Source organism: Sinohyriopsis cumingii, chromosome 15 (assembly GCF_028554795.1).
Source record: "Sinohyriopsis cumingii isolate HCF-2022 chromosome 15, ASM2855479v2, whole genome shotgun sequence".
Classification (NCBI taxonomy): domain Eukaryota; kingdom Metazoa; phylum Mollusca; class Bivalvia; order Unionida; family Unionidae; genus Sinohyriopsis; species Sinohyriopsis cumingii.
Window position 1 is genome coordinate 147,112,343 of NC_142975.1, and position 13,285 is coordinate 147,125,627.

The 13,285-nt window shown below is 33.8% G+C and overlaps 1 protein-coding gene across 1 annotated transcript in view; it reads left to right on the forward strand.

The window, feature by feature from the left end:
* The window catches only part of LOC149783011 (uncharacterized), a 211,537-nt gene that overhangs the window by 133,620 nt on the left and 64,632 nt on the right, over positions 1-13,285 (forward strand). The window contains exons 49-54 of the mRNA XM_089934583.1: positions 1,196-1,310; positions 2,638-2,879; positions 3,918-4,032; positions 6,462-6,652; positions 9,948-10,062; positions 11,350-11,663. Coding sequence (XP_089790709.1) covers positions 1,196-1,310; positions 2,638-2,879; positions 3,918-4,032; positions 6,462-6,652; positions 9,948-10,062; positions 11,350-11,663 — 1,092 coding nt within the window. The remainder of the gene's footprint in view (positions 1-1,195; positions 1,311-2,637; positions 2,880-3,917; positions 4,033-6,461; positions 6,653-9,947; positions 10,063-11,349; positions 11,664-13,285) is intronic.

Genomic DNA, 13,285 nt, shown 5'->3' on the forward strand with positions numbered 1-13,285 from the left:
CCTCTATTATTAATCCTTTGATTTTGCATATATTGTAAGTACTATGGCCCATACCAGAATTTTGCATCTATCATGTGCACTGAGGCTGAATTCAAGTTCACTGGAGCTATAAAAGTGACTCATGTTGGATGTTAGATCACTTTATACTGCAGTATGCCCCAACCCAACTGATATGCTGGTACTCCCTCTTTATAACACAGTCCACTGCAGCCATAAAAGTGACCATGTTGAAAGTAGACCACTTTATACTGTGATTAGATGTAAGACATTGACTGTGATATAACATGATGGGGTGGGAGAGATTGATGTCTTACTGCTTCAACAAGTGGAGATGAGTATCATATTCTTGGGTCAGAAGACCCCAGAACTAGAGGACAAGTCTTCAAGAAATATCTTATATAATTGGCATATAATTGGCAGCCCAAATTGTCACTGTTGCATAGATTAAAGTCTAATTGTTTTATTTGTACTATACTTAATGTAATGCCTTTATCCTTACATTAGTATATCCAAGCACAATCAAACTCTTTTGTGCACCATTTCATTTGGTTGAAGAGCGATGGTAGCTGAGGGATGCCAAAGTCGGTTAACTTACAGTTAATTTTCTCTAATGAAACAAATATGGCTAATCACATTTGGCCAAATGTTCTCAGAGATATTCATTTCATTTAAGAAAATATACCATAAGTTATCTCGTTTTTGCATTTCTTTGGCTGCCATCTCTCATTTTATAACAATGATCAGTGGAACTACACTTGTGACCTGTTAGAAGTTAGGCAACTATACTACAGTATGCCCCAATCAGACTGACATACTAGCACTCATTTTATAGCAGTTTACTAGAGCCATAAAAGTGATCAGTGTTAGACCACTTTATACTGCAGTATGTCTCAGCCCATAATTGTGACCTGTTAGAAGATAGGCCACTTTATATTGCAGTATACCCCCAACAGGCTGGGACATACTGGTGCACAAATCACTAAAATAAGAATTTTTTTTTTATTTGAAACCATATTATAAAGTAAATATAATAGAATTTTATCACATAATGGGATCCATGGCGATACTAGCATTATAAAAGGTGCTGTATTATAAAGAGGGAATCGACAGTAAGAGGCCATGATAATAATCTCTCCTCTATACATCTTGATCCCACCACCTACATAAAGCTTTCCATATTCTCTCTCATTACCAGAGGTGTGTGTTTACAAAGGCAGGCAGTACACACAGGGACAGAGGTGGCAGGATGGCTGTCTATATAACTGTGAATGTATTGATGGCATGACAGGACAGTACAGGTGTACAGACAGGTAAACAAGAGTAATGTACTTAAATTATTGTGTTTTGAGCCGTTTTACTAGTCTTTCAAATTCAGTATACTTGTTACTTTCATTATTTTCCTAGTTGAGATTTTACTAAATATGTTTGCCTCACTGTTTTATGGTCTTGATCTCTTTCCAAAAATTGAATATTTTAGCTGAATTAAAAGAAACTTGTATGCTTATACAAATTGTATTTTATATATATATATATATATATATATATATATATATATATATATATATATATATATATATATATATATATTTATATATATTTATATTAATGATGTTTAAGGTTGTTGATACTTCTGAATAAACTATAACAAATTTATTGAACCTTCAAGATTTTAGGCAATATCAAGTAAAAATCATGTAAATTACTGTTTTCGACATTTCCTGATGTTCACATCAATACAGTTCACCTGCATCCACATCTTAACAAAAAGAAAACACAAAGCATGGACTGGCAGACAATAACAAAAATTCAATGTTCATTGGTACTTGAATTCATGGATTGGGGAAGGAGTGAAAAATAGTGACTTAACAGTATATACAATATCATGTTCAATTTTAGAATTGCTTTTCTTACAACTAAATTATGTTTAAGGCAATTCTTGTAACATAAATTAGACTGTGGTTAAACTAATCCAGTGGTCATGTTGGTGGGGGGGATGAGGAATGAGACAAAATAGTTGCCTTCAGCTGTGAAACTTCATTTCAACATGCCAGGAAAGCAAATTTGAATTTGCCTTGGCATAAATTGGCACTCTCCCCATTCCCCAATTTCCCCAATTTAACACAGTAACATTTTTGCCAGAAATAATGAATTTTAAGTGGATTGTACGTGTACAACTTATATATATAGACTGATCTACATTTGCAAGCACGTGTTTTATAACAACTTCGGTTAAGTAGCTTCTGATATCCTGGAATATGCACTGAGTTTTAATTTTATCAAAACAAATGTGAAATTCAAGGAATTTTTATATCTTTAAAATTTTCCTATTGCCTCATTTGGACTGTTTAAGTAAATAATATACAGTTTCCCAAGAAGTCTGTTATATGAAATTTGGAGTCCAGCAGGATTGATGGAAAGAACTACTATCAGTCTGATAATTTCATGGTACTGAGTCACTCAAAAAGCGGTTTTAAGTGGGGGGGATAAATGCAAATGTATGACTTATTGTCCATTTATTAAATTATGTATGAATACATGACTGTCCAATTTGAGCTCTTTAAAGAGTTTGCTAACACAGCCCTTTGATGATGACCAAAAAAATATTCCAGTTTCAGTCACATTGGGTGTATTTTTCAGATGTCCAAGGTATCCAAATCTACCAAGCAGCTGTAGACTGGTCTCTGACACACTTAATCCATGCTGCCAGAAAGTCACTTGTGATAATCGTGTGCCCACACTTGCACCACCAATTGGTGTCACACTAATCCCAGGCTTTACACCATCCCCTGGTGTATCCAACCCAACTCCACGACCAGGCATGTCACCAACCCCAGGACCAATACCAATTAACCAAACTCCATTTGCCACTCCTTCTCTTGGTGAGTGATCACAATCAGTTGTTTGATTTCATGGATGTACTGAAAGAATATTTTCTTAAAATCTTATTGCTTTTGTATTAGTTCACTCTAGACTGATTTCAAAAGAGTTTAGAAAAATCAACAAATTATTATGTCAGAGGTCTACAGCCTCCAAATGACAATATTAGATACATTTTTCATACTATTTTTGTTTAATTTTTGTCAAAATTGACATTTATAATATTGCTAAGAATTGTGTACTTAGTACTGATTGTTTAAGGATAAGTATAAAGGAAAAACATTTTTGGAACAAAACAATTTTAATCAGTTGTGATATTTTTCATAGAAACTTGTAAAATTGACATATTGATCACATGCCCATGATAATTTAGGTAATTTATAAAAATATTCTCATGAAAAATTGTTAAAGCTAGGTTAAAAATCCAAATCTCTCTCTCTCTCTCTCTCACACACACACACACACACACACACACACACACACACACTATTCTCAAGTACAATCAGCTTGTATTACTCACAGGCTTAAAAATGTACTGTGCCACAAATTTCATAAACCTTCTAAAAAACTTGCTTGTTTGCTTGTGACCTGATATTACCAACTAAATGATTTGATTGAGTGGTACTTTAATTTTATATTTCAACCAAAAACGTGCATTATTCCATTCTTGTTATATATTTCCTGTGTAAACTCTTGCATCTTTCCACCTCCCATTGACATACTGTAGAAATTCATCATGTTTTTGTGTGACCTATGAAGCGTCGGTAAAATATAAGAAGTAAATATGGGGAAATAATAAATATAGGGATTTCCTTTTATAGCTGCATAGCTGCAAAAACATCAATATTTTCATCAACATTTATTATTTTGTTTGAAGTTTTTAAAAGTCAAATGGGGGACTATTGTATCATGCATAATTTATAGGCAAGACATGTTCAGGGGAACCATTATACTGAATTTAGAAATTTGGTATTTTGTTTTTCAAAGAAACATGAAAAATATTTTTATCATTTAGAGATTAAAATATTTTTTGTTGTTAGATTTCTGCGTGTACCAGGGAGTGCCATTCCGCCAGGGACAGACATTTACTCAGGGATGTGACAAGATCTGCAAGTGTGAGGATGCAGTGAACGGAAAAATCACATGCACAGAAAGGTTAGTTTAACCCGAAATATATTATGTAAAGAATCTTTTGGATTAGGTTTTTGGTACGATAGAGTTCATAATTGTGGCAAGTATATTTGTAAACAGTGGAATCTGCATTATCCAGCCAAATAAGGCAGCAGGCCTACATTTCACCAAAGGACTAGGTTCACTTTTGACTAAAATCGGCAATACATCAGATTTGAATGATATTTTTTTTAAATGTGTCTATTACATGAGTACTTCATAGAACAGTCTTGGGTATTTGTCTTTACTGTGTTTTTAATGCAAAATAATGGTGTTAAATTTGTACATCTTCAAATTTCTTTCTTTTTTTAAAAAAGTTGAAAATTTCCTTAAAGTTGAAGAAATTCTCAAACTTTCCTCAGGGTTGAAACAAAACTGTTTAGTTGGTTATTAGATGTTATGATAAGTTTCTAACTTAATACATGCTAATGTTTAATGAAAACTGTAACTTTTGCTAACAAAGCAATAAGATGTTCAACAACTTTGATTAGAGAAAGAAAATTTGAGAGGTTTGGTGAAACTGGAATTAGAAAATTTGGCCATATTTACAAGTTCGTTCAAATATGAAATGTCACAGCCATCATTAGTAGGCTATTATAGAATTAATTTTATGGGCATGGTTGGTGGGCATCCTAAATATTTAGGGTCACTTTAGAAGGGTCTCATTGTATATTGCTTTATCAGTGTCTTAATAACATGTCTGTAATACAATTTTAAGGAGATAATTGATATCTCTTTGTGTAGTCATTGTATAGGAAGTATATCAGATCTCAGTGTGCAGTGTTTTGCATATTTTATGGAGACCATTGGACTAAAAATGCGTTCCAATTATGCATAAGAATTCAATTTTAATATTTAATCCAATACTGTCAGTATAATGTGTAAGCACTTTGATGGCATATTTGATGAATATAACCTATATGCTATCTGTTGAAGTTCCAGATATTCCATGTCTGTTTGAAATGATAGTGTGTGTGTATGTGTGATTTGGATTTTTAACGTAGCCTTAACAATTTTTCAGTCATATTGCTACGATGTCTGCAGTGTGGCAGTTTATAGTGATGTCTAGCACTGGGGCATCATGCTGCAGACATGTAGCATAATGTCCCACCCAGTCACATTATCCTGACACCAGGTCAACCAGTCCTAACACTAACCTCTTAATGCTGAGCACCTAGCAAGGCAGCTGTTAGTACCATTTTTTAAATAAGTCTTTGGTATGACTAGGCCAGGGTTCAAACCTGCGACTTCCCGCATCCGCGGCGGACACTCTTACCATTAGGCCACCGGAGTGGTTCCTGAAATGATTGTACTTTATCGCACTGAGAATGCTTAGATACAGCTATATAATCAGACTGAACTTGTCCTAGTCACTAAACTGTTTGACATTCAAACGCAACCAAATAATCAGGTTGAACTTGTCTTGGTCAGTAAACTGTTTGACTCATTCAAATACAGCCATATAATCAAATTGAACTTGTCTTGGTCAGTAAACTGTTTGACTCATTCAAATACAGCCATATAATCAAGCTGAACTTGTCTTGGTCACTAAACTGTTTGACTCATTCAAATACAGCCATATAATCAAATTGAACTTGTCTTGGTCAGTAAACTGGTTGACACATTCAAATACAACCATATAATCAAGCTGAACTTGTCTTGGTCACTAAACTGTTTGACTCATTCAAATACAACCATATAATCAAGCTGAACTTGTCCTGGTCACTAAACTGTTTGACACATTCAAATACAGCCATATAATCAAATTGAACTTGTCTTGGTCAGTAAACTTGTTGACACATTCAAATACAGCCATATAATCAAATTGAACTTGTCTTGGTCACTAAACTGTTTGACTCATTCAAATACAGCCATATAATCTAATTGAACTTGTCTTGGTCAGTAAACTGTTTGACACATTCATATACAACCGTATAATCAAATTGAACTTGTCTTGGTCACTAAACTGTTTGACTCATTCAAACTCATTCAAATACAGCCATATAATCAAACTGAACTTGTCTTGGTCACTAAACTGTTTGACTCATTCAAATACAGCCATATAATCAAGCTGAACTTGTCTTGGTCAGTAAACTGTTTGACTCATTCAAATACAGCCATATAATCAGATTGATCTTGTCTTGGTCAGTAAACTGTTTGACACACTCAAATACAGCCATATAATCAGACTTAAGTAAAATGTAGAAATTCTACAATCTGAGCCTGTTTTCTTCTACTTTTGCATGCAAGCTTGTCTGACTTCTGAGCCAGAAAGATGTGATTTGTTCTTAATGTTTTCCTGCAGTCTTTGCATTGAATAGAAGTTTAATTGCAAAACATATAGATTGATGGATCATTGGATAGATAGATGGATAGTTATGTCATTGACAACCATGTGACTTTTATACTGACAGGTGCCCAACCTACCAAGCTTTGCAGCCAGGTTGTACCTTAACAACTGACCAGAATGACCCATGCTGCCAGGTCCCAACATGCATCAATATCAATACCAACAATCCAGACCAAGTTGTAACAGGAGTTGTTGGAACAGTGACTGGAACCAATCTGCCTGACCCCAGCAATCCATACCCAGCAGGAACAAACAGTATGTTTGAATGTTTACATTTTTATGTTTTCTTGTTTTAATTGAATACACGTATGTATAGATTTATAAAAGTTATTTAAAGCAAAGACATATCATATGTGAACTGTTATTTTGCATATGAACATGATAATGGACAAATCAAGATATCTGGGGGATTTTAGGTGGGGGTGGGGGTGGGTGAAGTTTCTTTTTTATTGCTTTTTAAGGTAGGGTAGTTCATTTTAAAAGAATGCCAGAATGTGAAAATGAAAATTTCAAACAAGACAAAGAAGACAAATTTCTTACAGAAAATCTGAATTAAGCGTCTATGTATTTGTTATCATTAAAATGTAAAGACATCCAGTACAACAAAGTACTTGTTTTACTGCATAGATAAAGACATTCAGTATGGCAGAGTGCTTGTTTTACTACATAGAGAAAGCCATTTAATACAATGGGGTACATATCTTACTGTATAAAGAAAGACATCCAGTACAAGGGAGTACATGTTTTACTGCATAGAGAAAGACATTTAGTACAGTGGAGTGCTTGTTTTTACTACATAGAGAAAGCCATTTAATACAATGAAATACATGTCTTACTGCATAGAGAAAGACATTTAGTACAGTGGAGTGCTTGTTTTACTACATAGAGAAAGCCATTTAATACAATGGGTACATATCTTACTGTATAAAGAAAGACATTCAGTACAGTGGAGTACTTGTTTTACTGCATAGAGAAAGACATTCAGTACAGTGGAGTACTTGTTTTACTGCATAGAGAAAGACATTCAGTACAGTGGAGTACTTGTTTTACTGCATAGAGAAAGACATTCATTACAGTGGAGTACTTGTTTTACTGCATAGAGAAAGACATTCAGTACAGTGGAGTACTTGTTCTTGTTTTACTGCAAAGAAAAAGACATTCATGTCAATGGAGTACTTGTTTTACTGCATGGAGAAAGACATTTAGTACAATGGAGTGCTGTTTTTACTACATAGAGAAAGCCATTTAATACAATGAAATACATGTCTTACTGCATAGAAAAAGACATTCATTACAGTGGACTACTTGTTTTACTGCATAGAGAAAGACCATTTCAGTGGAGTACTTGTTTTACTGCATAGAGAAAGACATTCAGTACAATGGAGTGCTTGTTTTACTGCATAGAGAAAGACATTCAGTACAATGGAGTGCTTGTTTTACTGCATAGAGAAAGACATTCAGTATGATGGAGTGCTTGTTTTACTGCATAGAGAAACACATTCAGTACAATGGAGTGCTTGTTTTATTGCATAGAGAAAGACATTCAGTACAATGGAGTACTTGTTTTACTGCATAGAGAAAGACATTCAGTACCATGGAGTGCTTGTTTTACTGCAAAGGGAAATACTTTCAGTACAATGGAGTACTTGTTTTACTGCATAGATAAAGACATTCAGTACCATGGAGTGCTTGTTTTACTGCAAAGGGAAATACTTTCAGTACAATGGAGTACTTGTTTTACTGCATAGATAAAGACATTCAGTACCATGGAGTGCTTGTTTTACTGCAAAGGGAAATACTTTCAGTACAATGGAGTACTTGTTTTACTGCATAGATAAAGAATAAGCAAATGCTGTTGTGTGACATGCAATATCTTTGATGTCAGAACATATAGTTAGTGCTCATGGGATAGCAAGCTATAACTGTTCCTCGTTTTTTGAATTTTCTTTCATCTGCCAACCTTGCATTTTGCCATAGATTGGTTTGGCTAGATTGGTCATACATTTTAATTTGATTGGTTCATCTATAATACAGTTGTCACCCATTATATTTCTATCCATTTTAATGTTATTCTGGATATAGTGTACCATTGTACTTGAACTGGTCTATCAAATGCATGATAATATGAGTGGAAAGATAAAAAACTGTATGCTTAGTATTATATCCTTTATTTATGTCTTAAAACATTATGGTTTTGCTAAGACAAATGTGCAAATACCTTGAAGTAAAAAATATATTTAATTGATATAAACTAAAATGTAGGTTTGTCTAGGATTTCTCTCCCCCTCCTTTCCCAAGACAAATATACACATGCACACATTCACCTAATTTTCTATCATTCTTGCTATATCACAGTTTTATACATGCATTTCATTTTTATAATTCTAACTATTCCATATTGTGGTACAGAATTCAGTCAGTACATATGGACCCCAAATGCCATTTTATTAGGAGGAACAGCTGTATATTAAACAGCTGTATTCTGGTAGCATTATTGAAACTATCTGAAATTGCTTTGACTTTTTTTGAGTTATTAGAACATCAGTCATGCTCCTTACATCTCATTCAGAATTCAGAATTCATCCCTGCAGTAACTATTCAAGCCTTAGTTCATTATCTCTGCAGATTAGTACACTAAAATCTTGATTGATTTGTACTATTACAGTATTCCCTTTGCATGCATTGAAATCCCATCAAGAACAAGCATAAAGGAACCAGACTAAATGTGACAACTGAGCTGCATTGCATTGTTACATCATTGGTATATTATGATGTTTGCTAACATGCTAGCTTATACTGAATTAAGCCTTGTGTTCCTTCATTGAATGTTAGTATTTCTATTAATTTTTCTCCATGAAAATATACAAAATCAATATAAGAACAAAGGTCAGAGTAAATTTAGTCTGAATTAAATATGATAAAGTTATCGAAAGGCACAGTTTTTCTTGAGTGACATTTTACAAACAAATTTAAACATTATGACAGTGGTGTAATTCTAGCAGGTGAGGTAACCCACTATCAGGAGTTTTTGACTGCAATTTCTTTCATGCCTGAATTTTGTTATTAAGAATGATTGTGAATTGAGTTATTATTGTGTGTATCAACTGTTATGGGTTTAAATTTTTATATATATTTTTGTCTGTACCTTGTTTTGTGGACATGTCAGATTTTCTAAATATCATCACAAAATAAAATCTCCAAAAATTGGTATCATCTATACATTAAACTGCAAACACATAGACCCTGATCTGCCAGTACAAAATTTGCTGGCAGATCAGGGTTTATGTTGTTTGTTCTACTGATTACTCCAAACAAACTGCGTAGACCCTGTTCTGCTGGTGCATTATGTGATAACAGATCTGGGTATGTCCAGTTTGCATTTAGAATTGTCTTATAAGTGAGCATATATGGTAGGCAAAAAATAAAAGTGAATGCAGTGTATAGTACTACTTGCATTATCCTTTTGGTTTCATTAATTACATTAAGTTGTTGAAATATTAATGAGATGCCTGTCTGAAACAGATAATTAAATTTTTCTTTTTATCTCCAGATATATGTGTGTACAATGGAAAGATGTACAGCCAAGGTCAGACTTGGGAAGATGGCTGCAAGTATACATGTGTATGTGAAGATAGTTCCACTGGCCTCTACAGATGTACTGAGAAGTAAGAAAATGCTTGGTTACTTAAGATTTTTACATTAGTATTCAGGTTATCCATACATATGTCATCGACAAGGATTAATTCTAGTTTCTTATTTTTCTCTCCCTTCTGCTTATTTATATACCTTTTTATCATGGAAATTTGATCTGAGGCTGACAAAGAATCTTAAACTTTTGAGTTAGCAATGTTGTATATTGAATGTGGATTGTGGGTTTCTACAGTTTTTAATCCTTGCCCCCAAAATTTGACTCTGTACACCCCAAACGTATTTTTTAATCGTGATGTGCATTACCTACTTTTAAGGAAACAGAACTAATAATCATCAAAATCACCAATGGCAAGCTAAATTTTCAGATGATGATTTATTTCAATAAAAATCACAAATGGGGCAATTAAAATAGTAAAGGTTTGTCCATTCAGCTGCCAAGTTTCAGGTTTCAGTGAAAGTCACAGATGACTGTTAGTGTCATGCATTTTCAAGCTTGAATTAATGATAAAGGGACTCAATTAATGATAAAGAGGCTCAATTAATGATAAAAGGGACTCAATTAATGATAAAGGGACTCAATTTCCAAAGAAAGTAACTTGCAGTTCAACAGAAATTAAGGAAATTATTATATCATAATAAACTTTGGTTGAGACTTGGTGAAGACTGAAGTTGAATGTGAAGATCTGAAACTGAAAATTCTTTAGCACAGCTATTTTCAGATACACCCAATATTTGAACATGCAACAATTCCTATTGCTCTGTGGTATCAATATACCTGTCCACAGAAAAGTTGGTGGTTCAGTGCTGAAAATGGACTTAAAGTGGCAAAACGTCCAAAAGCAAATGAGATTATTCAGTGGTTTTGTTACTACTTTGATTGACATTGAGAATTTTAATGTAGTTTTTCTTTGTCCATTTGAATTTTGTGTGTCACCTTTCCCTTCCCCATCCCTCAGATTTAGAGGACAGGAGAACAGTGGATCCTTCCCTTTGGATCCATGGTGCACAATGAGTAACTGTAAAAGAAGGTTTCTCTGAAAAGGAGTAATTTTCACTTAAGTAATAAATCTTATATTTAAGACATGACCCTAATAATTCTAATACAGTTAAACAAAATATATGTTGGTTTCCACCATGTTTCATTTTCTAGAAGATTAAATTTATTTTTCTGTAAATCTAGCAAAATTTGTCTTTCTTTCTTCCTGTTCCTATTTCTTTCTTTCAGATTTTCTTTTTCTGTTCCACTATTTCCTTAATTTTCTTTAGTTGTTAATGCATCCAATCTATTTTATAATACACAGGTGCCCAAGATATGCACAGATTCCATCCACATGTACAATGATGGAAGATCCTAACAACAAATGCTGTGAGAAGCCATTCTGCATACCATCAGTACCGCAACCTGTGCCTACTCCGTTCCCGAACCCCAATCCCTTTGCCTCACCAAGTCCTGGAGGACCTCAGCCAGGAACACTGTCACCAACTCTCAGCCCTTATGTGTCACCATCACCAGGGGTATCAACTCCTAAACCAATAACATTGTCTCCAGATCAGCAACCAACAGCTGCACCAATCCCAAATACACCATCACCAATAGCTACACCTAAACCAAGAGGTAGGTACAGGTTAAAAAATCCACTCATTCATTTACTCTGATGAGTGATGGGTAAGTAAGGACAAGTAACTTTTTTATGCCCCACTACAACAGTAGTAGGATTGTATAGTTACATTTTGTTCAGCAAGACAAGTGGCAATTTATAAAATTTTTAAGTCATGGGTAAGTAATTACTGAAAATGTTTCTTATTGCTGTTGCAGCCAATTCTAGGAAAGATTGATTAAATGAATGATGTGAAGGAAAGTTCTTAGTCATTACCTATTTCATTGAATCTCTTATACATCTGACAATAAACATGTAATATTTTCCATCCTAAAACTCAGACTTGAATGATCATGGATTTCTATAGAGTGACAGGGGTGTAACCCTTAATCATTTATTTGGGGGATAAATAATTTCATGGGGATAAAGGCTTTGAGGAATGAATAGGTGAAATTGGGAATTTTTCGCCTAATGTTGAAACATTTCCATTTAGTAATTGATGTCAGACTAGCATTTTGATTGGTGCATTACTAGCCTTAATTGCTTTCTGTGACATAATTACATCCATGGTACTAAAATTGTCTTTTATTTTTATATAATAAGTATAATTTCAGAATTTATGTTACATTTCTGTGCTTTAAGTATATTTCCAGTTCATAATTGCCAACAAATTATCACTTTGGCGAAACCTTATTCCGGCCTAGTAAGCATGACCCCTTGGGTGGAATTCAATATACCACACCAATATTTATGATTTAATATAGATGTCAGTTTACTTGTAAACCAATTATATGGAGGGAGTCACAGTAATGTTTAGATTATTGTCTAGGTTGGCATTATAATTTTCAAAAATTGTTGCTAAGTTTTGTCTTGAAAAAATACTGACATCTTCAAGTATGTAGTATGCAAGGAAAGGGCTACACTGCAGAATTTTCCTTTTTGGATCTGGCCCCTATTCTGATGAAATATTTGACTGAACCACCGTTAATCTTAGGATGACTCTTTATTCTTGAGATTGCAATAAGATATTTTGATCCGGGCAGTTTTTATGATACACAAGCCTTTGTTCATTACATTAGTTCAAGCTTTTGAGAATTCGGTATAACAAAACTTTCACACTGTTATTATAGCAACAGTGCTAAAAAATAACTGATGGACATTTTTTTATATATCTTGTATTCTGGTGAGACATTTTCATCAAATGAACAATCAATAATCAAATCATTTATTTGGAAGAAAACCCAATTCAGTCATCTAAACCATTGTGGTGTCAATGTGAGGTCCTATGGACATGATCCAGTTATGTGTTGGTTGAGATCAGTTCATTGGGAATATTTAAAATTTGAAAGCACAAGATAAGCAAATTTTTTAATTTTTTTCTCATTACCTTCACTTTTAAAGCACTGGGATAAGAATCTTTGAGTGATTTGGTTGATACTGATTTTACTACTACATAGTCTGAAATGGTATTGGTAACTACATAGTCTGACATGGGATTGGTTATTACATAGTCTGACATGGATTGGTTACTGTGTAATCTGACACGGGATTGGTTATTACATAATCTGACATGGGATTGGTTATTACATAGTTTGACATGGGATTAGTTACTATGTAGTCTGACAGGATTGGTTACTAC